The sequence below is a fragment of the Dendropsophus ebraccatus genome, chromosome 5 (genome assembly GCF_027789765.1).
Source record: "Dendropsophus ebraccatus isolate aDenEbr1 chromosome 5, aDenEbr1.pat, whole genome shotgun sequence".
NCBI classification, from domain to species: Eukaryota; Metazoa; Chordata; class Amphibia; order Anura; family Hylidae; genus Dendropsophus; species Dendropsophus ebraccatus.
Window position 1 is genome coordinate 116,356,356 of NC_091458.1, and position 25,777 is coordinate 116,382,132.

The following is a 25,777-nucleotide window of genomic DNA, read 5'->3' on the forward strand; positions in this document are numbered from 1 at the left end:
ACAGTGGCCGTGATTAATAGAAAATTTACATTGTGCTTCAGTCTATGGAATCGTGGCTGGAGTGTATACTCAAGCTGGGATCCCTAGCGGGCGCAACAGGAACAGACATGTCAGTTTCTGAATGGCCGGTGTCATACATTGTGTGAACACGGCCTAATGGTGCGGTAATGTTATTTGGCCTTATATAGAGCTGGTCTCAATGTACTGGATATGGTCAGTGTGATGGTATTATGTATGAGATAATACTTTCTTTTAGTATTTAGTAAAATATGTGATTCACAATCACAGTGGGGTCAGAGGTCTGGTCACTTATAGGCTGGGTTCACACTACGTATATTTCAGTCAGTATTGTGGTCCTCATATTGCAACCAAAACCAGAAGTGGATTGAAAACACAGAAAGGCTCTGTTCACACAATGTTGAAATTGAGTGGATGGCCGCCATTTAATGGCAAATATTTGCTGTTATTTTAAAACAACGGCTGTTATATTGAAATAATGGCCGTTATTTACTGTTATATGGCAGCCATCCACTCAATTTCAACATTGTGTGGACAGAGCCTTTCTGTGTTTTCAATCCACTCCTGGTTTTGGTTGCAATATGAGGACCACAATACTGACTGAAATATGACTGAAATATACGTAGTGTGAACCCAGCCATAAGTTGTTTCTTTATTGCAACCACTCAGAAATGCCAGGTTTTACAACAGGGTTCATGGAGATTTATGGGGCCCCATAGCAAAAAACTGTATTTTGACTGGATAACACAGTCTGAAGAATACCACCATGTTGTGACTGGATAACACCGCCATACCAGACCTGAACAATACTGCCATGTTGTGACTGGATAACTCCGCCATACCAGACCTGAACAACACCGCTATACTGTGACTGGATAACACCGCTATACCAGACCTGACCAAGACCACCTTACGCCCCCCCCCCCCCCCACCAGACCACGGGTGCCTAGTGGTAAATAAGGTCCTGGATGTGACCACACAGACCTCTGACAGCAGCCCTGCTTTTCTATTCTAGCCTGTTGTACTACGCTACTGCTTTGTGGGGATCTGCAGCTCCATCTTGTATCTAAAAACTGCTGCTGTTTTTTCATAATATGACATATCCAGCTTTCTAAATGTTTGTTTATTTAGTTTTACCTGTTATTCAGAATTTAAAATATATATATTATTTTGGGGGTGTGGAACCATTTGTCTGCATTTCAATGATTCCTAATGGGAAAATTTGCTTCAGTTTAAGAGTGATTTGGAATACAAGCACAGTCCCGGAATGAATTATGCTCTTAATCCAAGGCAACACTGTATATATACACACATACATTCTCCTTCTGTGTGTGCAGGACCTAGCAGATCCTGCTCCTCTGTTCCTCTTCTTCTGACTTCCAGCCTGCCCACCCTGCACTACAGTGAGCAGGCTGATCAGTACAGTGGCGGGTCCCTCTCCGGGCCCCTGGGGGAGGGGGGGTGCAGTGGTCAGCTGTCTGTGGCATGCCTACCATAAAGGCAGAGCATGCTTTTCGGGGCCCCCTTCCTGCACGGGCCCCATAGCCTGGGCCGTAGCTAGGGGGGGGGCAGGGGGGGGCAGCTGCCCTGGGTGCCAAGACCAGGGGGGGCGCCATCACAGGGAGCAGAGAGAGGATGGCAGTGGATGAGGCAGCCTGGAAGCTCCTGCCCTCTGTCAGTGTGGGGAGGCTGGGGAGGATTTTTGCTTGATCAGAAAAGGTATTTCCCATACTGTACTGTCTCTTGGCTGCTGTTTAGCTGTAATTTGCGCAAAATCGAGGCGTTTTTACCACGATTTTGCGCAAATTAGGGCTAAACAGCAGTCAGGAGACAGTACAGTACAGAGATGGCGAAGGACCTTGACATGTGACTATGATGTCACCGCAGGTCCTGTATGTACACTGCACTATGGAGGAGGAGGAAGAACGAAGATACAGGTGTGTGGGAAGGGGAGGACAATCAGGGGTGCGCAGTCTGTGGAGGAGGTACAGGGGGGGTACAGGGTGACACCAGTCTGGGATGGGGGGGTAGACACACAAGAGAGTTGGGTCCAGTGTCTACTTAGGGGCCCCTTTATAACTGCCCTATCCAAATATATATATCCCATTTATATAAACCTTACCTACTATCTGCAGGGGTAGGGAAGCTTGGCTCTCTAGCTGTTGCAGAACTACAACTCCCATCATTTCTGGACAGCCAAAGTTTTAGCTTTGACTGTCCATGTATGATGGGAGTTGTAGTTTTGCAACAGCTTGAGATCCAAGGTTCCCTGCGCCGATCTATAAAGCACCTGTATCTGTCATTTTTCTAAATTATTTCTATTTTGAATTTGGTGATGGAATACCTTACTGGAGGTGTTACTGCTGTTGTCTCCGCTACTGAGTGGAGTTGATGGAACCTCGGGAAATCCTGGGTTCTATAGAACTGAAACATTCACGAACCTGCCGCATTTGATTGCTGATTCCTTCCTGGTCCGTGGGGAAGGAGGAGACATCCCGGGTACCGACTGGAAGTTCGATCAATTCTACTGCTAAGCGTACCTGTGCATTAGGAGACGGCACCATAGAATCACATTACACTGGGTGTCACACTGGAGATAGATCAGGAAGCTTTGCCTCCTAATTCACAGATACAGACAGTAGGGAGCAGAGACAACGGCGCCTCCACAGGTACAGACAGCAGGGAGCGGGGACAACGGCCTCTCTTCAGGTACAGACAGCAGGGAGCAGAGACAACGGCGCCTCCTTAGGTACAGACAGAAGGGAGCGGAGGTAACAGCCCCTCCTAAGGTACAGACAGCAGGGAGCAGAGACAACGGCGCCTCCTCAGGTACAGACAGAAGGGAGCGGAGGTAACAGCCCCTCCTAAGGTACAGACAGCAGGGAGCGGAGGCAACGGTGCCTCCGTTAAGGTACTTAGGGACCAAATTTTAAATGGGAACATTCCAGATACACAGTAAATATGACATTATGTATCCCATATTGTGAACACCACACTAGTGCTGCCAGTAGAGATGACCGAATCACTCATCTAAACAATCCCTCATCTACACTTCATAAAGGCTACAAACACACTTGCTGTATCTGCAGCGTATCCCGGCCCTATACTTTCAATGGCAGACAAACACGCAGCAGGGATGTACATCCCTGCTGTGAGTTTGTCCGCAGCCCGCCCCTTTAACCCGCCGGATGCCGGAGACTATACATTACCGGGTCCCCGCTCCTGCTTGCTTCGGCGGTTCCTGGCATGTCCCGCACGGCCAATCAGTGCGATGCCCTGCCACAGTGCACTGATTGGCCGAGTGGGATGTGAAGACACCGGGAACCGCCGAAGCAAGCAGGAGCGGGGACCCAGTAATGTATAGTCTCCGGCAGCTGGCGGGTTAACGGGGCGGGCTGCGAGTTTTTCTGACATTGAGTAAACAGGGATGGGATCCGCAGCGAGTTTTGCTGTGTATTAGCAGTGAGAAACTTTGTTTGTACCCTAAAAAAAAAATATATATATATATATATATATATATATATATATATATATACATATATATATGGGCCCCCCTGTGCTTACTGCGCATACGGGGGGGGGGGGGGGGCAAATTGAATCTTTGCCCCAGGTGCAGGAGAGGCTAGCTACACCTCTGCCCTTAGCAGTCACCTTCCTAGCCTTCATGGTAGCTACATGACTGTTTTTCAAGCTGTGCATGCTTCGGAATGGCACTGCTGCTGGAACATTGCACTTTTGAGTACTTGCAATAAAGAAACAACTTATATGTGACCAGACCTCTGACTCTGCTATAAGTGGGATTTGCATCTGATTTGAAGGGAATCTGTCACCCCCCCGTGTCGGGGTGACGCGCGCCCGACCCCCTGGTGGAGCACCATATACTTACCCCTTCCCCAAAGTCCCGGTCCTGGACCCGGTCCCGTCGCCGTGATATCATCGTCGGAAGTTGTGCGTGCTCCAGTCACTCTCTATGGGCGTCGGACTAATCACTGGTGAGCGCGTGTATGGCTTCCCAACAGCGGCTTCCCGACAGTGGCGGGACCGGGACTTCAGGGAAGGTGGAAGTACATGGTGTTCCACCGGGAGGTCGGGCGGGCGTCCCCCCGGCATGGGGGTGACAGGTTTTCTTTAAGGATCTGGATTAAGCACTCCAGTTGGTTGCGTGCCAGGTGGATGGTGTCCAGTGCTGGCTTTTCCATTAGCTGCATGGTATTTGGTAACAGCACGACTATAGGGTTACTCAATTTTTCTGATACTGTTATACACTGGGATTTTCTACAATAAAACATGTTTCAGAAAATCTTTAACAAGCCTGTCCCTGTGTGTACTATAGATTTGTCATGGTGGGGGTGAGGAGCAAGTTTTGTGAACAGCTCGGGTACAGTTAATCCATCTTTGGATGGCAGGCACAGAGGTGGTCTTGGGTTGCAATGACAACACTTTTGCTCTAAAGGTTATGTGACAGGGGAAGCCAATCCAACACCTGAACCATCAATGATACACTGTACAGTTATCTAAATGTAACTGTCAGCTTTGACTGTTAAAAACCGCATTGGTGATCCCTCTGTGCCCTCTTATATTGAAGGGTTTAAAACTGAGCGGCAAATCTGCTGGTGCATATAAAACACCAAACAAGTTATCCTATGTTATATTGTCCACACTGCCTGGGTGTCCACTCTGATGTCGAAGGAGTCCCCCGCTGACTGTAGAGCCTCCACTTCTCTGTGGAAATTGTTTTGAAAGTGACAGCCCCCTGAGATTGGACAGCCCCAAAGCCAGTGATTGGCTGAGTGGGCTGCCACTCCCAAGTTTGTTTGATTATGTGAACAAATAGGGTTTATTGACAAAATGACATCTTACATATGTTTTCATTATATAATGAAAAATAATCTCACAGTCATTTTGAAGGGTCTTGCTTAAATTTTCACTAGTATTCTCCACATTGAATGTACATGTGTGCTGCTGTTCTACTCACTAAGGGCCATCTGCTAGATCAGCACTAGTTTGCTTAGCCTATTACATGGCTTTACAATCATGCATTAAGTGCTGCACGGACATTATTTACGATGTCTGTACAGCCTTTTCCTTAAAGGAGAAGTCCGGCCAAAATTATTTTTTACATTTTTATGTTATTAATGATGGAAAGTTATACAATTTTCTAATGTAGGTTAATTATGGAAAATGCTCATATACTGCTATTTCCCTTAATTTAGTGTATCAGGAAGTGTTAGAATTATCTCAAAAGCAGTGACGTCACGACAAATGGTGTAATTCCTATGGAGTGTCGATCTGGGGGCGCACTATATATAGAAGTCAATAAGTACCATTGACTTCTATATATAGTGCGCCCCTGCTGGACACTCCAATGGAATTACAATGGATGTGTATGTAAATGTAATATACAGTGTTTTTGATTGAATACATTTATGGAATACTTTGGGGAGCAAGTGTCCTTGCTCCCCAAAGTATTCCATAAATGTAATTAATCAGTAAATCACAGTAAGCCCACCGAACCACCGCCGCCCGCCGCTGCTGCCACTACCGAACGCCCGCCGCTCTGGACTACACTCAACTACTACTCTCATCACCTGCTTATAGCATGAGCAGGTGATGGGAGGTAGTAGCTGGGTTATATCTCTGAGATCGCCCCCGCCACCGCTGATGCTGCTGATGCCGTGCAGGGGAGCCGCTCATCACTGCAGCCATCATCCACCTCCGCTCCCCCCTCCTGCTTCTTCCGGGATCCGGGCAAACTTTACACTATCTGATGGCTGACTCCCCGCCCGGCCGCCACTCCTCGATTACACATGCCGGCGGCCGGGCGGGGAGTCAGCTATCAGATAGTGTAAGGAAGAAGCAGGAGGGGGGGGGAGCAGAGGGGGATGATGGCTGCAGTGATGAGCGGCTCCCCCTGCGTGGCATCAGCAGCGGCGGGGGCAATCTCAGAGATATAACCCAGCTACTACCTCCCATCATCTGCTCATGCTATAAGCAGGTGATGAGAGTAGTAGTTGAGTGTAGTCCAGAGTGGCGGGCGTTTGGTAGCGGCGGTGGTTCAGCAGTCTTACTGTCATGTACTAATTGATTACATTTATGGAATACTTTGGGGAGCAAGGACACTTGCTCCCCAAAGTATTCCATAAATGTATTCAATCAAAAACGCTGTATATTACATTTACATACACATCCATTGTAATTCCAATGGAGTGTCCAGCAGGGGCGCACTATATATAGAAGTCAATGGTACTCATTGACTTCTATATATATAATGCGCCCCCTGATGGACACTCCATAGGAATTACACCATTTGTCGTGACGTCACTGCTTCTGAGATAATTCTAACACTTCCTGATACACTAAATTAAGGGAAATAGCAGTATATGAGCATTTACCATAATTAATGTACATTAGAAAATTGTATAACTTTCCATTAGTAATAACATATAAAAAAAATAATTTTGGCCGGACTTCTCCTTTAAGTGTAAAATAAAAAACTTTATACATACCTGTCCACACTTCCGATGTTCTTCTAGCCTCTTCCCACTGCCAGCAGCTGCCGCTGTAACTTCAGAGCCAGTCTCTGAAGTAACAGGCCGTTTAGCCAATCACTGAGATGGGACAGCACCATGGCCAATGACTGACTGAGCAACCTATCACTTCAAAGACTGGTGTAGAACATTCAGTGGTGGTTGAGGGGAGAGGGCAGAAGGACAGGTATCTATAAAGTTAATTTTAGTTTTTTACACAGTCATCAGCTGTTTGCCATATATTGCTATTACATGTAGCAATGCGCAGTTGGTGGTCAATGATTTTTAGGCAGGACTAAAAGACACAATCAGTTTTCATTGGCTGATCTTATTCTTTATTACCTGGAGTGATTAGTAATCCAAACTAGAATAATGTACCAACACCAGTCATTGCACTAAGGGGAGGCCAGACAGCTAAATGATGTCTGTTATTTTAGACTCAAAATAACGGACGTAATTTTAAAACGGAGCTAAAAAAAAAAAAAAAAAAAATCGTTGTGTGAACATAGCCATACAGTGGACCTGTGTAAACATACCTATGGCTAGATAGGACTAGACATCAGAATCCCAGTCTCTTGCTGAGTTGGGGAATGCCTTATATTCTCTTGCTGCTAACAGTCCAGCTTTTACCTCAAGGTATCCTATTTATGTAATAGATGTCCATGAGCCACACAAAATTTTCAGATAAACATGCAAAACAGTATTCTAAAGGCAGAAATATTTATTGCAGCCATTTAAGATCCCTGCCCTGCAAACAATGAAACATTCAATTCTTTTTCCTTAATGTACCAGTACATAAAAAATAAATGATAATGCCCAGTGTTAGCTGTCATTGTGATGCATAATATACATAGAGTTCAATGCCATCAAAGCAGGATATTGTGAAGAAATTAAACAAGGTAAAAAAAACCATGTTTCTAACAATAAACTGCAAAAAAATGTTCTTTATATTTCTTAGTAACCTAGTCACCTGCTTTATTGTAGCTTCAACTTAAAGAGAAATCACAATTTTTTTTTATCTTTTTGTTCCTCATTTGTGTTAAAAAAAAAAAAAAAAAAGACAGCCAAGAGCTGCTTATAAGCACGTTTCAGTTTGAACCACAGGAAGGAAAATAATAAAGTGGAAATCTCATCGCTAAAGCGAGTCAATTTTCTTTATCAGGATAGAGACAGCATAGTTGTGAAGGTTGTTGAGGTATCATTTCTTATCTATTGATATTTGAATATGGCATGTAACAACATGGCATGTACATGAACAAGTGAACAAGTCCTAGTTAGGCTATGTTCACACAACGTCAAAAATAAAGAAAAGGCAGGTGATTTTCATATTTAAAATAACGTCAGTTTTTGCCGATATTTAACTGACTGCAATGGCAATGCATTGAAGTCAATAGGAAGATGGACGTCCAATGCACACAATGTATTGAATAACGGACATTTTTGCCGTGGGCGTCAAAATAATGAACATGATCATTATTTTCGGACGTCTTTTGCAAACAGCGGATGTTTTTTATTAGTAGTTCACACACAGTTTTTCTTTTGTCACCGTTCTTTCTCCGTTTTTACTATCAAATTCAATGGATTTTTCAATTAAGCCGCACCCAAAGACCAATTAGTAACCCAAACTAGAATAATGTACAAACACCAGTCATTGCACTAAGGGGAGGCCAGGAGTTAAAAAAAACATTGTGTGCACCTAGCCTTGTACTGATTTGCTTAAAAAATATACTGACCTTTCGATGCACCTATTAATATCCTCTCAGTCGTACACTTTTTCAGTAAAATACTATTTTATTGATATTTTAGATATGTTCATTTTTCTTTGTAATGTCTATTCTCAGATACATCTAGTAAAATTTTCTAATCAACTGCATTTTATATTGGTAAAAACATAGCGTAGCACAAGAAATGGGCAATATGGACAATATTGCAGAGATGTTCTGGTACCCCAGGTAATATTGCACCCCATGCTCCATTCTCCTTTCCACACTAAGACTGACACAATGGCCAACATTTACTAAAACTATTTTTAATACAATGGCCATTATTTTGCATAAGAAGACATTGTGGGAATATAGCCAAAGACTACGGGCGCTGTTCAGTGGCATGTCAGTTTACTGTGTGGCCGCAAAGAATCCCGTCCGGAGTGTATACTATGGGGGAGATTCATCAAACATGGTGTAAAGTAAAAAACTGGCTCAGTTGCCCTTAGCAACCAATCAGATTCCACCTTCCTCACAGACTCTTTGGAAAATAAAAGGTGGAATCTGGTTGCTAGGGACAACTGAGACAGTTTTATTTTACACCATGTTTGATAAATCTCTCCCTATGTGTATACACTCCAGCCTGGATTCCATAGAAGTCAAAGCAATGTATTTATTAAATTAATAATGGCCGGTGTTGCAATCTGCAACAACAGCCGTTATTAATTGAATAAATACGTTGTGTGAACTTAGCCTAAATGTGGAGACAAGTCTTGTGCGGCCCTTTTTTGGCCAGAATTCTGCTGAAACACATTAGTAAATGTGAGCCAATATGTAAAGGCATGTTGCATGTTACGATGCACTTTGTAAAGATTTTATTCTTTTTATATTTATATTATTCTTTATATATTTATATGTATATGAAAAAGTTATCACGCTGTAGCATCCGGCCGGCCACCCATAGTTGCCGACACCAGAGCCAGGCCGGTTGCTAGGGGCGCGCCGGTGAAGGCGTCCTTTTTTCCTGCCAAGTGTGACTAAGCTAGACTGTATAGTAATTTGGTATTCCCTGGTTTCCTGATTTTTGGCTTAACTTGTGACTATTCTCCCCAACTTCTGATTTTGTACTGCTACGCCTGACAGTTACCCTGCTGGCTTGTTTATCTTGAGACTATTGTGTTTGTTTTTCTGTCTTCATCTCTGTGTTTCACCAATCCAAGTCAGGGACTGTTGCCCAGTTACCTGCTGCTGCCTAGGGCAGATAGTGATGAGTAAGCAGGGATAGTGGGGCGGGTGTCTGTGCAGGGCCTCACCAGTCCTGCGTTCTAGAGTCCAAGCCTGATAGGAATTCTTTTCTTCTGAAGGGATTCTTGGCTCACGTTAGTGTCGTAATCATTATAAGAAATAGGAGGACACATGCTTGAGTGTGGCCCTATTCAAACTACTCTTTGCACCTGTCCAGAACCTTGGAAGAAAGCAGTCCCATGGTATCCTGCTTGTCAATCATTGGGCTACCCACTGATAGCCAATGGGCAGATAATAAATGCTGCAGGCTGGAGTGTCCTTTTAGCAGAGATAAAAAAAATTCCCTAATGTGAGTTTAATATTTGGTTGCATAGTTGTTTAATCTGTTTGCTATCTGTATTTCTTTGCCAACCACAAATCCCATACAATACTTTCATTGCAGTGGCAAACAATTTTCTACATGCGTAAGTGGTTAAGTTTATTACTTCTTTCTTTTATATTGTTTACCTTCTAATATTTCAATGTGTTATAGCAATAGAAAAAAAGATAATGGTTGTGAAACAAGGGTAAGATGTTTATCAGTTTCTAAATTTCAGCACATTATTCGCTCTTTATTTTTCTTTTTGTTGTTCTCAGCGGAAAGAGATATCAGTGTCTACTGCGGTGTCCAGACAATTACAATGAAGATAAACTTTTGCACGGTTCTCTTTTCTGGTTATTCCGAAACAGACTTATCACTTAATGGGAAACATGGAGATGCTCATTGCAGAGGATTCATAAACAACAATACCTTCCCCGCAGTGGTTATCTTTACCATCAACCTTAGCACCTTGGAATCTTGTGCAAATAACCTAGTGGTAAGTTGGTTATTTCTACATTTCTTTTGCTTATGTTATTATTTTTTAAATGTTTAAGGTGTATTCAGATGGTACAATATTTATTAGGGTGCCTTCACACGTACCCGATTCGCAGCATATTTCGCAGCGAAATCTGCAACGAATCCTTGTAGTGTGAAGTTCAATGGAGTTACATACTCGCAGCTGAATTTTCATTCCACTGTCAGTATGTAACCAGGCCCCTTTAACCCCCGCAGCCCGCCGCCCACACCCAGAGCATACATTACCTGCTTAGCACCGCGGCTGCATGTGAGGCTCGCGGCTCCTGTCAATCCCCATCAGCCAATCAGTGCACGTGTATGCTCCGGGCGCAGACTGTGGGCTTTGGGGGGGGGGGGTTAAAGGGGCCAGGTTACATACTGGCAGCGGAATGAAAATTACGCTGCAGGTGTATAACCCCATTCAACTTTACACTACATGGATTTGCAGCGGATTTCACTGCAAACTCTTAGTGTGCTGCGATTCCGGTACATGTGAAGGCACCCTGAAAGTGAACTTTAAAAAGGAAAACAAATTTCCATTAAACAGTCTTAGGCTATGTTTACACTATGTTCTTTTTCAGTAAATAACAGACACTAATTGCAATGGAATCAGCGTCCGTTCTTTACTGCAGGGGCGGCATTGCATTGAAGTCATTGCAATGCTGCCATCTGTGTTCACACATCGTTACTTAAATGCCTGTTCTTTATAATTGATCCGTTAGAAATCCGTCAATTTTTTACAAAACTTTCTACAGCTGTTGAAATAAAACCTGAGGAAGCAGGTGAAAAACAGGCTGCAAATAATAAGCATGTTCATTATTTTTATATCTGTAATCAATCAAGGCACGTCTATTGACTGGGGAATTGTTCTAGGCATGCTCAGTAACCTATGTAGTATATGTAGAAATCACTGCAAAAGGTGGCAGTGGAGGTGAGCTAAGTCCACCAAAGGGTGTAATCTTGTTTTATCTATGTAAAGTTATTACCTGTTATTGTCCCACCTGTGAGAATAATAATAATAAGACTGCTGAAAAGTTATCTTTAAAGAACACTACATAACACTCAGTGGCCAGAGGAAAAACTGCAAGATTTCAGTTTTTTTTTTATTTAGATAATCATATGGAAAATTCAAACAAGTTAAACAAAAGTCGTTTTCTTTGTCGCCTTTGTTATTATTGTTGATAATTACAAAGTCATATAAATAAAATGTCCATAGAAAACAAATATTTATAAGTCCATTTGATTGTTCTTCTTGATCCAACGTGTTTTTCTTTGGCAACAACCGGGTTACTTTAGTTTCTCTGCCATTACCATGGACTTTTTATGAATAAAAATAATCAACTATTAATATTTCTCTCATTTCATTTAATTGATTGCAGAAGTTCTTTATAAAAATATGCTCAACATGATATTATCAACAATACAATTGCTTACAGTCAAGAAACTTTGGCATTGTGTCAACTAAGAATTCATGATAAATTATTTTTCTTCTGCATTATATGAAATTATATAATCAAAGTTTTGCAATTCCTTTCAAGTGCAAATTGTAGACAATTAAAAAAAGAAAAGAAAAAAAATTCTATAAAACAGTTGCGATCAAGAGAAACACATGTGGATTTTAAAATATTTGTTTTATTTTTTAGGATTTCTTTTTATTTTTCGTGGCTCTTTTTTAATTAAAAAAGAGGCTGAGGACTGAAAAGAAGGGAAAGGGTAAGTAAATGTAAATTACAATTTGCTTAATTGGGCACCCTGACCCTTCTTTATTTAATATTATTAAACAGTATAAATAAATGTTTGAAAATGGATATATATGTTTAACATGAGAATTAAAAATAATTAAAAATTTTTGGGGCCTCTCAACTATCATCCTAATGATGATGTCAGAGGAGAGAAGGATCAGGAATGCTGAATGTCATAAGCTTTTGTTCTACGAGAGATAAACCTCCATCAGAGTAGTCTGGCAATCAACGTCCCCTTCTTTCTCCACTGCTAATTATTGAAAGGATATAGACACTTTAACTGATGAAGTGTGGAATATTTCCAAGGTGGCCCCATAATGTATATAGTACATGTGACCCTGCTATGGATGTAGACTACAATGAACACTACAGTTTGAAGTATTTGAGGGACATGAACAATGTCAATAGAGCAGAGCACTTAGAGAACACAGGGTTGCGATAATAACCATGCTTGGGCTTGGACATGAGAACAGGGTCTTACATTTAAAATATTGTGGCACTTGGTTTGAATAAGGCTCCTGAAAGACCGCTAGCTGTTATCCTAGTTCGCTGCTTTGAGATTTGACTTTTTATTCAGAAAGTTAACCAAAAAAGTGTGTGCTGAGTACAAGAGAAATTGTTATTTAAGAACTGTCTAAATATAGTATCATTGGCATTAGACACTATTACTTTCAACACTAAATACTAACAGTGTTACAAAATCCTTGATGAGGGGTGGGATGGGGGGGAGGCAATCATATTAACTTTCGCAACTGCAATCTGCTAACAAAATGCTCTTTAATGCTGCAGTGAAGTGCCAAAGCAATGTGGCCCAGACAGTTCAGACACTATTGGGGACATCAATCAAAATGTGCCCTTGGCATACATGGAAAAGAGGCAGAGTTGCCTCTTTTTTGTGGCATACGAAAGCTGTATTCACTACTGATGGGGGCTAGGGGGAGCAGCAAGGTGGGAAGGAGGTGTGGCCACCTCCTGCACCTGATTTATCATGATGTACCCCTGCACAATTTTACACCTGCTGGTGTAGATTTGTTGTGCAATGCCTGCTCCAAGTGCAGGGCCAGACAAATTTACTCAATAAATCAGTCTGGGAAATTAGGGACTTTATTTAAGACCTGCGTACTCGTACACCAGTCTTGGTAAATGTCCCCCCATGTTTATCCTTTTCCAAAGACCTTTGTAACACTGTCAGCTCTTTGGTAATGAATTTCCAGGTGGCAGATTCCCTATAAAGATTCTGACATTTCTTTATGCATATCATACATAGAATAAGATCATGGCTAGACTACAATTTTAGTTGCACAATCTCAGGTAATTGCTTGTTCCGCATTAAAATTTATTATGCTATAATTATTACTTAAGGCTTGTAGGTTGTGTCACTCCCATTCTATTGGGTGTATTTGGAAAGGGAATGTTGTGCAATAATAAAACAAGGCAAGAGCTGCACGACTGATGTTGTCTATTCTTGGCTTAAAGCAGAAGTCTGGAACTTTTTAAAATTTGACAGCTGGTTGGGGGGAGATAATAAACAAAAACTTCTTACCTCTCCCCGCACCTGTGAAGCATCAGGTTAGAGGCTCCAGGACCCCTGCCGGAAGGCATTTCCCCCCAAGTTCTGATGTCTTCATGAAAATGCCTGACCTGGTTAATGGATGCCTGATCAGCCAATCAGTGACTGCAGTGGTGTCCCACCCCAGTCACTGGCTGGGCGGGGCATCCATCAACTGGGTTGTGACGTTTCAGAGTTGAGAGCTGTAAAATGTGATGGGTGCCCTGGTAAATATGCATTCTTTTTTATGTTCCCCCAGCTCCTGCCCAAACTGCATTTTTGTTTTCCTGTCACACTTCTCCTTTAAGGCTGGGTTCACATTATGTATATTTCAGTCAGTATTGTGGTTCTCATATTGCAACCAAAACCAGGAGTGGATTGAAAACACAAAGGCTCTGTTCACATAATGTTGTAATTGAGTGGATGGCCGCCATTTAATGGCAAATATTTGCTGTTATTTTAAAACAACGGCTGTTATATTGAAATAATGGCCGTTATTTACTGTTATATGGCAGCCATCCACTCAATTTCAACATTGTGTGAACAGATCCTTTCTGTGTTTTTAATCCACTCCTGGTTGCAATATGAGGACCACAATACTGACTGACATATACGTAGTGTGAACCCAGCCTAATAGTATTGCAGAACTTTGAATGATCTCAGACACTTTTTAAATTGCTTTGTGGTAACTTGCTAACAGGTGTCAACTGTACCTGGAGTCAATGCTTACGGAAATGCATCAATGGTACAAATAGGAAATATTTCAGGATATATAGACACGCCAGACCCTCCAACAATTATTAGCTATTTGCCTGGACTTTTGTACAAGTTTAGCTGCAGCTATCCTTTGGAGTATTTGGTCAACAATACCCAGCTTGCTTCGTAAGTACATGTTTTTACTATTTTGTTATCATATTTGTGAAATCTTCTGGATTTTGGAAGATGTGAGATTTGTTGTGTGCAGAAGTATGAATGCAGCTCTGGACTTTATCAAAGGCTGTAACTCAGGAACAATGCAAGATAAGTAAAAGTGTTTATACTCTCTTTACACATACTATACAGTAATGAAATTGTACACCACTTGTTTTTGTAAACATTTAGCTTTTTTATATCTTAAAATTTCTTAATGGGCAAAGACCCCATTGGGAGTAATGTATAGATTATGCTGATATGCAAAAATGGTTGCTGTAATAATTCAGAATATGCTTGTCCTGGTTCAAGTGTACACGCAAATAACCTCTTGACATGTCAAATAGACATGTCAAAAGTTTTCATCAGTCAGGATGAGAAGAATGAGAAGGGTGAAAACCCTGGATTACAGCACAATCCCCTCGCTCTGTGTCAGTGATTAGCCCCATAGACTTCCATCATGCAGCCATCTTCTCATGTGACACAGAGCCAGGAGGGGACTGCATTGAGCGTGACTTCTCCTGACTCGTTCTGCCCCTACCAATCAAAAGCTTTGCTTTTTTTCTCTGACATGTCAAAAGTTTATTTTCGTGACAGTACCTCTTTAAAGTGTCACTGTTGTTTGTAAAAAAAAAAAAAAAAAAAAACAACTTTTAATATGCTATAGAGACATATCAAAAGTTTTTATCAGTCTAGGTTTGAGTGTACAAACTTGTACTGATTAGGAGAACGAGTGGGGAAAGGACTGCACTTCAGCACATCTGCTCTCCGCTCTGTGTAAGAAAAAAAGAGTTGGGCTCCATAGACTTACATTATGAACCCGACTCATCAGACTCGAACAGATTAAAACTTATGAGATGTCAAAAGTTTTTACAAACGACAGTGACACTTTAAGTGATTAATGGTATTTACACACAGAGAAGAAAATTAACATGAGAGGTGACTTCATTACATAAAAAGTGGGCTTAACATTACTTTTAAAGGGGTTGTCCGGGACAAGTAAATAATTGGGAATGCTAGCTGTCCCATTCCACCAGTGCTGCCAGATCCTGGGCTGCCCATTCTCTGCCGCTGTCAGTGTTTCAGCAACATCCAGTGACATGCTGCTCCCACCAGAAGTGACCACTCAGCATACACAGTATAGAATCTACGCTGAGCTGCCATTTCCAAAGTGAGCGAGACATCACTGGATGTTGCTGAAACACTGATAGAAGCAGAGAGCGAGCGGCCAGGGATAAGGCAGCTTGGACAGGTAAGTATACATGACTGTCATGTCCCCCACAGCCCCAGCAGCACCCCTAATTTATCCTTAACAACCCTTTAAACTATAGACTATGGGTCTGTACTGTAAATTCAAGTGCAAAATTTCACAATCAATACATATTGAAACAGTTTTTGTATTTATTCATGTGCCTTTGTTATATTTTTTTTTACCTTAAAATCACTCAATGTGACATAGCTGTTAGTAAGCATAAATTCACCAGCTATTAATAGTTTAACATATCTCCCCTGTTGAGTATCTAATAGACTTTGTTAAAAATTACCTGCGGCATATAGAAATGTGCTAATCACCTTGCAAAATTATTTTCAATTTGCAAAGGTCCTTTGTCTTGTAATCTTTCAATACATCCCCAGGCGTAATTACAAAAATATCTCTTTCTCCAATCACTAATGTAATAAATTTGCAGCCACATTACCATCTGAAATCATAGCATGCGAGTCACAATTGTCAAAATCCATTGTGTGTGTTGACATGTTAATTTCGGTCTTCCAATCACAATGTCCAGACTTTTTTTTTTCACAATGACATTTTTATTGTATCTTTTGATATGCTTTAGTTATACATAAAGTAGTTAGGTGGTATTGACATAAAACATACAGAATCTAGAATAAAAGTGTAGTCTATACACACCAGGGTACATGGTAAATGTAATGTTCACCTAATAGAATTTCATTCTAACGGACTATAATTGTACATTTATCAATCCAGATCTTCAGCTGCTATTTCTGTAAGAGAAGGGAATGGTACATTCATCAGCACATTGAATTTACTTCTCTATAATGTAAGTTGCAACAATATGTTTGTTTTACTTATTAGGTTTTGTAATCACTATCTGCAATGTTCCACTGCAAAATAAAACATCTTGTGCGCCACTTAAATCTACTGAGGACAAAGTTGACTGAAGTTCAGCTACATTGTAGTGTTTCTTAGTCATACATACTGTGTATATATATATATATATATATATATATATGCTACAGGATGACATATATGACAGGATGACATATTTACATTGCACTTAGTAAGAGACCAGCCGTTCCGTGACCCGGCCAGGTCACAGAACAACTGCGCCAGCATCATAACTCCCCACAGCACACACGCTCTATTGTGTGCACTGACAGGGTTTTTTGTGGCCGCTATTTACTGAATAGCGGCCGCAGAAAACTGACATGTCAGTTTTCTACGGCGCCGCTAGGGATCCCGACCGGAGTGTATACTATGTGTGTACACTGCAGCCGGGATTCCCTCAGGCTGCAGCACTACCTAAGTGCCGCAGGAATCACGGCCGTTGTAACAACAGCCGTGATTTCCATGGCACTTACGTAGTGTGAACATAGCCCTACTCTGTAAATAGGTGTGACGCAATGTAGTCAATATTGGCCTGCATTAATCCATTTACAGTATTAATCTTAGTTTTTTATGTAAACTGCAACTTTTTAAAGAGGTACTTTCAGGAAAACGTTTTCAAACTAAATGGTTTTAGAAAGTTATACAGGTGTGTACATTTCTTCTATTTTAAGTATTCAAGTCTTTCAATAATTATCAGCTGCTGTATGTCCTGCAGAAAGTGATGTATTCTTTCCAGTCTGACACAGCGCTTTCTGCTGCCCCCTCTGTCTGTGACATGAACTGTCCAGATCAGGAAAGGTATGCAATAGAGGATTTGCTATTGCTCTGGACAGTTCCTTTCACGGAGAGAGCACAGTAGCAGACTGGAAAGAATACACTACTTCCTGCAGGACATATGGTAGCTGATAAGTACTGGAAGACTTTTTTATTTTTTTAAATAGAATTTACAAATCTGTATAACTTTGTTACACCACTGATTTAAATGTTTGATATTTTTCTCTGAAGTTCCCTTTAAACGGTCACAACTGGTGACAGATCAGTGCAATTCTCTGTGCAAAATTGTGGTACAAGACTACTTGTGTGTAATTTTAACCCATTGGAGAGATCAAAATGCACCAATTAATTAGGAGGCGTGTGGCTTTTAATACATTTGACTGAAATCTTGTCAACTGTCATCTTTACTGTGATAAAATAGACCATTCTTAGTAAATGTGTGGCTATATATATATCATGGCTATGTTCCCAATGTCTTTTTTAATAAAGACGAACGTCATTATTGTTCATGACATTTTTCGCATTAAAAAAAGAAGTCAAGGGAACATGGCCATGCAATGTTTGCTGGTGTATTTCTGTACACTTTTACTATAGTGCATTTACAAAGCCAGCACAAATTATGTGGACCGCATAGGTCACTTTAGAAAACACACTGATTGTTCTTTCAACTTGTAGATCTGTAGAAATCTTGAATCTTGCATCCCTTTGCTGGCCATAAAAATTGTGTTTTGTATATTCCTGCTGAATGGGACTCCAACATGCAGTTTTTCTGCTACCTCATTGAGGCTCTATGAATTGACAGTTTATGTAGAAAGAATGGACAAAAAAGGGAAAAAGGTTTTAAAATAGTGCTATTTAAAGGGATTGTACCATCAGGTATTAGACTGGTGCCGTGCACGGGAACTGGGCCGCGGTTCAAAAAAGGGATCGGCATCGGCTTTACTGCACCGGTGCCGCTTTATTGATGTGCACCACTTGAAGCGAATGTACCTGATGGTACATTTCCTTAATAACTTCTCTTAGCCATGCTTCTATGTTTCTAGTGAGGTAAACCCAAAACCAGTTATTGCATACAATGTATTCTTAACTATTTATTTTTTAAAACTATTTTGATGAGTAAATCCCCCCTGTGTATATTCATGGCCAAAACTGTTAAGGTTGTCACAAATTTTGGTTTTCATAAAGTTTGCTGCTTCAACTTTTTTTTTAGATATTTTATTAAGATGTTCCTGTGGTATAATAAAGTCCAGTTATAAAATTCCTATGTTTTTAAACTTGCATTAACAAACATAACTTTATGACTCAATTTTTTTAGTATTAGTCTTCTTTTTCAAGACTTCTCTAATTCTCCCTAGCATGCTAGACTGGGCTCAATCCTGATCGACAGTAACCCATTCTTAACTAATCTCTGCTTAGAGTTTATCACAATTTTTATGTTTTTGTTTATCCACCCACTTTCTGACGATTGACCATTTGGGGAATTGGAATTGATTTCTGGCCATGAACCCAAAATGTCATTGTTTTATTCACTGAGCCGTTTAGTTATCACTTTTAGGCTATGTTCACACACAGTAAGAGACCGGCCGTTCCGCGACCCCACAGTAAGTACCGTAAGCATGAGTTATTCACAAATTTCTTCTGGATCATTGGGAGATATTTCGATACTGTTCTTTATTCATGGCAGTAATCTTAGGCAAAATTGTGTCTGAGTCCATTTTCATGGATGGAAAAGCAACCCCGTACTTAAATGGTCTCAGGATACTTTACTGTTGACAGGACACAGGACTCATAATAGCACTCACCTATTCTTCCAAATGTCTGAAACAGTCTAAAGGGGGCATCATTAGAGAAAATTACCCCAGCCCTCTGCAATCCATTCCCTTTACTTACTGCAGAATGTCAGTCTGTCCTTGATGTTTTTCTTTGGAGAGATGTGACTTTTTGACGCTGACACCTGCCTGTTTTTCATTTCTGAGCAAGCTTTGCACTGGTATTATACCAATCACATACAGTAGCTAAATCCTCTTTAGGAAACAGTCCTGGCACTTTCTTGACTGTTTTTAAGCCTTTTTTACAGTAAGTAAACCTCTCTCCTTGAAATTTTTGATGATCCAATAAATTGATGCTTTAGGGGAATCGTACCTTTTGATGCAAAACAATGATGACTGCTCATGTTTACTTGGAGGTAACCATGGCTAACAGAAGAAGACAATTATTTCAAGCACGGTTCTTCTTTTAAATCATCCAGTCTGCTCCTATAATTCAATCAGCATGACATAGGGATTTCAGCCGCCTTGTCCTCATTTGGTCTCCCGAGCTAATGAGAAGATCACTGAAAAGATGTCAGCAGGTCATTTTGTAGCAGGGCTGAAATGACTTATTGCAATTCATTAATTGCAATCCATCATATCATTCTTAATAACAATCTAGGGTTAATGCAAATTTCCAATACATAAAGTGAAGCGGAAACTTTGTGAAAACCAAAATTTGTGTCAGTCTCAAAACATTTGCCGATGACTACATGGCAAGATTTATGCTTACTTACAATGCAAATTGAAATACAACTAGAATAATAAAAAGAAAACTAACTATAAGACAATGCACAATATTTCCAACCTTTTCTAGCATATTTAATTCTACTAAGAAAAATTGCTTGTTGTTGGTTGCAATGCAATGCTTAAAGTGACTGTACCACCAGGCCCAGGGTGAAGCACTGTAGGCGGGCCGACCCACTCTTAGTGGGAAGAAACCCCAGCCCCTCCATGACGTGACTCCATTAGAATCAATGGAACCCTATCATAGAGGGGCTAGGGTTTCCTTCCACTAAGGGTGGGTTGGCCCGCCTCCAGTGCTTCAGCCTGGGCCTGGTGGTACAGTCACTTTAAGGCTGCATTTACATATCCTGTAAAATACATGGATACGGGACCACAGTCAATTTTACGAACCAATCAAGTGAATGGAGCCATTCACATGATCCGTGCCGTGACCCCCACTGTGAAAAAATAGGACATATCCAAGTACGAATCTCCCCTCACTGCCCGGCAGCAGAGATGACACGAGCGCATAATTGCTCTCCTGTGATCATATCTGAAAACTTCTCAATTTCTCCTTCGTGCCGGCCAGCCGGCTACATGTTCACCCTAAGTGGCATAGAATACGCTACCTTCGTCTCCTGGTGGTAGCACGAACCAGCGTAGTCCACATAAGTTCTGGTGAATATGTAAGCCGGCCGGCACAAGGGAGTAGGTAAGTAATATTCAGATGCGATGACAGGAGCACACATTATGCACTCCTTTCATCTCTGCCGTGGGTGGCTGCATTGCTATTAAGGGATCCCGTCTGGTCATCGCGGCGCGGATCACGGCACAGATGAATCAAGCCTAAGGCTGTGTTTACAAATGCAGTGACACAATGAAAATGCAATGAGAATGCACCAAGTAATTGCAGTAGTTGATCATTTCACTGCAGTGCTGCATCATTTCATTGCATTACTGTATCACTTCATTGCAGTGATCAATCATTTAATTGCCATCCAGTCGTCCGTTATTGTGTTAATGCAATGAAACTCCAACGTATTGTCAACATACCCTCACAGAGCCAATTTTGCAACACTTGTGAAGATTCATTTATATCAATACTGTGTACTATTACAGGATTCAACCTACAGAGAACAATTGCTAATTCCAAGCAGTGGATTGCCATTGAAAACTAAAATATATGCAGCAGTGAGAGCAACCAACCTTGACGGACGGTATTTTGATGCAGCTTTTTATTGTTCCTACTTGTTTTTTGTCTTTTGTCCTTGCATATGAATGATTCACAAAACATGCTGTGGAGATGAAGAATGTGCATAGATGTCACCTCTAGTAAAAAAAAGCAAAGATAAGCTTTAGAGTCAGAGAACACCCAGGGACACGAGAATATCAACATTATCAAACTCTCATCTTCTTACAATAATGTTATTTAAACATATTCATGAGCACAATTAACCAGCAATGATTAGTGCAATTTGACACTTTTCCTTTAAAAATAATAACATCTTAATACCAAGGAGATTAAGGCTATGTTCACACATAGCGTTTAATTAGCATTAATTAATGCTATTTTGCCACAAAATGCTCAATCACAGTAAAATGTTGCTATATTTGACACAATTCAGTCAAAAATGGGGCAAAATTTTTTACCGTAACTGCGCAATTTGCGGCATAATGTTGCTTATTATTGCTAATTAAACACTAATTAAAAGCTATTTGTGAATATAACCTTAATGGGGCTGGCAATGTACGGCGGCAACTTTGTTTTACAGCTGAGGATCATTACTAGGAGGCTGCCAGGGCAGCTTCATTTTTGAAAATGCCAAATTGATGATGAAATAGCTGAGACTATTCTCAAGGATGGTATAAACACACAGCACTTTTATTATTATAGATTTCCAGTTATTCCTGGAGCACCAGACATAGAAGAGTGTCTAGATTTCCACTAGAAAAAAACGTTACGAGTTTTTAGAGAAATAAACATTATTTGTCCTTTGCGTGAACATATAAAACGTCTCTTAGTAGGCTAAATGCAAAGAATCAGAAACAATGGCTGCAATTAGCAAAACACAGTTGTTTCATACCTTCAATCATTCTGATCAAGAAAATATTTTCAGTGCACCTCATTTCTTAAAAAAATAAAAGGGTTTTGGACAACAAGGGAATTTGGTATTTAAAATACTAACAATAAACTTGTGTCTCCCAGACTCAAAGGACATGGCAAACACTCCTTCTAATTTCCCTAAATATCCCAACAAGATTGCAAAATAAGATTATGTTGTACATCATTTCTCTATTGGGTGCCGAGGGTTTAGTTGCATGTACATGTAGGTCCAGGAGCCCATAAGGTCTTTCTTCCCTATTTGAGTAGACCAAATTACATCTCCTAGAAGAAGCTGGAAAGTATAAGTTCCTCATTGTCTTCACTGTGGTAATCAGTTCCTTTTCATCTAATAATTCTGAAACCCATTCTTAAATGTGTATTCCCATCACAGTTTACATAAGAAATCTGTCAGCTCCCGGGCCCAACCTAAGGTGATTACAATGTGCTGTAGCTGGCAGTCCCCTAGTGAGCATGTTACCTTTCTCAGTTGAGTATGCACAATCCTACCGTAATGAAGTTTCAAAGAGGAGTTGTTCGTACCACACTCTGGCACACTTCACCACTCCTTCCTCCTCCCTCTTCTATATGAATAATCAATGCTGCCCGGCTACCTGCTCACTTAGCTGTCAGCCAGTGTATCTTATTTCAGATCAGTCCTCTGTAGGCAGTTCATGTCTGAAAGAAACTCTCAGCTATAGTTGAATCTTGAATCAGCTATATCTGAGTGTTTCTTTCAGATATAAACTGCCTACAGAGGACTGATCTGCAATCAGAGACACTGACTGATAGCTAAGTGAGCAAGAGGCCAGGCAGCATTGATTATACATAAAGAAGAGGGAGGAGGAAGGAGCGGTAAGGGGTGCCAGAGTGTGGCACAAACAACTCCTCTTTGACTCTTCATTATAGTAGGAGACCTGAGATTGTGCATAATCCACTGCACAGACAAATTACCAAAAGGTACCATGCTCACTAGGGGACCGCCAGCTACAGCACACTGTCAGCACCTTGGGTAGGGCCCAGGAGCTGACAGATTCCCTCATAAACAATTGATTTACATACGCCACTATATGTTTATACAGTCGCATATGCTGGGGCTTTTCAACTGATGACAGAGAATACTCCTGACATATATGTGTGAAGAAAGGCTCAATCATGATGTGAACATAGCCTAAGCTGTAATTAAAACCAGAAACAAACATATCTGTAAATACCAGAAAAAATGGGAATGGAGTTTTATAGTAAGGATATATTCACACAGTTACTAGAAACCATGGGGAATATTTACTAGTAAGTCTAAAATCTGTGACTTTGCTACAGAGTTTTCATCTGTTTTTTTTTTTTTTTTTGTTTGTTTTTTTCATCTGTTTGCCCAGCGGAATAGATCTGATTTAACAAAATATTCATAAATTTGTGAAAAAAATATTTACAAAAAAGTCACCTGGTTTATATGACTTTTTGAAAAGTCGCAAATGATAAATTGGGTGCAAATCCCAGGTTATGTGAATTTTTGGGTAATTACTAAAAACAGGCAGATTAAAAAAAAAGTTTCTTTAGAAAAAAATTTGCCTGTCGAATATTGGTTCATAAATAGAACGTCGACCAAAAATGGTTGAAAAATCTGATTATTCACCTATAAATAGATGCAAAGCCCTTGATAAATCCCCTCCTCCCCCATATGTGTAAACCATGTGGAAAACCGCCACCAAAACAGCTTGCAAATCAGCATGCTTGAAAAAATAATGCCCAAAATAAATGCAGTTTGCAGCATCCATCGATTTCAGTGAGAATGATCAAAACATGTGCTGCTTCTCCTTTGCATTGTCATATGTATAGTTATCTTTTTTTGCTGAAATAAAATTGTGCTTATTACTATAGATACATCTTTCTATCTTTGCGAAACAGTTTTGCTATTTCTTACTACTATTTTATTATTTTATACCATAGGTGGAATGTTTTAATGGACTATTGTTATACAACACCTTCAGGTAATCCAAATGATGACATCAGATATGATCTCTTCCTCAGGTAAAAATTTTATTTTAGTAGAAAGTACAAAAAATGTAATAGATATTTAGTAGAATATTGTTATGAGATGATTAAATTACCAGTAAGAACAAAGCAGCGTTCCTATCAGAATTTTTGTCATCAGGCTACAGGCTTTGAAGTCTGCTCCCCTTCCTGCCACTCCTCCCAGTTTCCCAGGACTGGATCCAGCTTTTCCCCGCACCTGGGAAGGAGTGGCAGGGAGTTGAGCAGACTTCAAAGCCCATAATGCTGATAGGAACGAAGCCCTTCACTTCTACTGTGAATTTGCTCTAAAATTCCTAGTTATATCTGCTATCTTTTTATATTATCTGTTTGTATATATTTATTTGTAGCTGAGAGAAAGTATTTGTTAGAGATGAGCGAACATTTAGTTCGGCAGGTTGGCCGATCTTTAAAATAAAGACTGGGTTCGGCCAAACCAAATCTTAAAACAGCTTAATATTTGTAGGGCTTTAGAAGTTGGTTCATCATTACTTACCTGCCCGTGCTCCCCCGGTGTCCCCTGCTGATCACAGTTTCCTACACTTCCTGACTAAGATGAGAGTGACAGCGTACTCAACCAATCACTGACTGACAAAGTCTGGGACAATGCCACGGCCAGTGATTAGCTGAGTGTCACTCTCATCTCAGTCAGGAAGTGGAGGTGGCTGCGATCAAGAGGGGACAACAGAGACCCATATGAGAACACTGGGGGAGTGCAGACAGGTAAGCTTCTTTTTTGTATTTTCTCTCAGCTAAAAATGTGAAACAAGCTGTTAACTAGCACATTTCTACATGATTTACAATACAATGTTACACATCATGCTAAAGTATCTGCTAAACCCTACATATAGTAAAGGCATAATTGTTTCATTAATATAAATATTTACCAATGTGCATTTTTTATTTAAAGCTGTGATAAGGACCCGCAGACAACTATTTTTGAAAATGGCAAAAGTCAAATGGGGAGATTTTCCTTTGAAGTGTTCCGCTTCGTCAAACATAAAAACCAGAAAATGTCCACAGTTTTTTTGCACTGTGTAACCAAACTGTGCAGATCAGATGACTGCCATTACTTAACACCTGTAAGTACTGAAACTGTTATCCAGTTATAAAAAAGTATTGTGTTCTTTATTTACATAAAACTAAAAAGTTCTGTCATCCATATTCATCTTTATAGTAATATAATATACTAGAAAATGTACCCGGCGCTGGCCGGGTATAAAGTGTCAGTGTGTTAATTAGATTTTTTCTAAGGTGCCCAGGAGGCCAAGCTAAAGGTATTGTTTCATCTGAGTTAATCAGTGGAATTAGTGTATACCTGTAGTGCATAGTTGGAGGGGTTCTGTATACCCACAATGTATAGTTTTTAGGGGTCTTGCATATCTGTAGTGCATAGTTGGGGGGGGGGGCTGTATAACTATAGTGTATAGTTGGGGGGGTCCTGTATACCTGTAGTGTGTAGTTAGGGGGGCTGTATACCTGTAGTGTATAGTTGAGGGAGGTCCTGTATACCTGCAGTGTACAGTTGGTGAAGGTCCTGTATACCTGTACTGTATAGTTCGGGGGTCCTGTATACCTGTAGTATATAGTTGGTGCTGTATACCTGTAATGTATAGTTGTGGAGGTCTTGTATACC

The 25,777-nt window shown here is 40.6% G+C and overlaps 1 protein-coding gene across 1 annotated transcript in view; it reads left to right on the forward strand.

Annotated features, from left to right (window-relative positions):
• Window positions 1-1,919: 1,919 nt before the first annotated feature.
• LOC138793761 (zona pellucida-like domain-containing protein 1) overlaps window positions 1,920-25,777 on the forward strand; it is a 49,496-nt gene continuing 25,638 nt past the window's right edge. Inside the window, exons 1-7 of the mRNA XM_069972452.1 lie at window positions 1,920-1,955; window positions 10,130-10,350; window positions 14,362-14,543; window positions 16,561-16,633; window positions 21,129-21,226; window positions 24,058-24,138; window positions 25,052-25,223. Of these exons, the coding sequence (XP_069828553.1) occupies window positions 10,174-10,350; window positions 14,362-14,543; window positions 16,561-16,633; window positions 21,129-21,226; window positions 24,058-24,138; window positions 25,052-25,223 (783 nt within the window). The 5' untranslated portion in view covers window positions 1,920-1,955; window positions 10,130-10,173. The remainder of the gene's footprint in view (window positions 1,956-10,129; window positions 10,351-14,361; window positions 14,544-16,560; window positions 16,634-21,128; window positions 21,227-24,057; window positions 24,139-25,051; window positions 25,224-25,777) is intronic.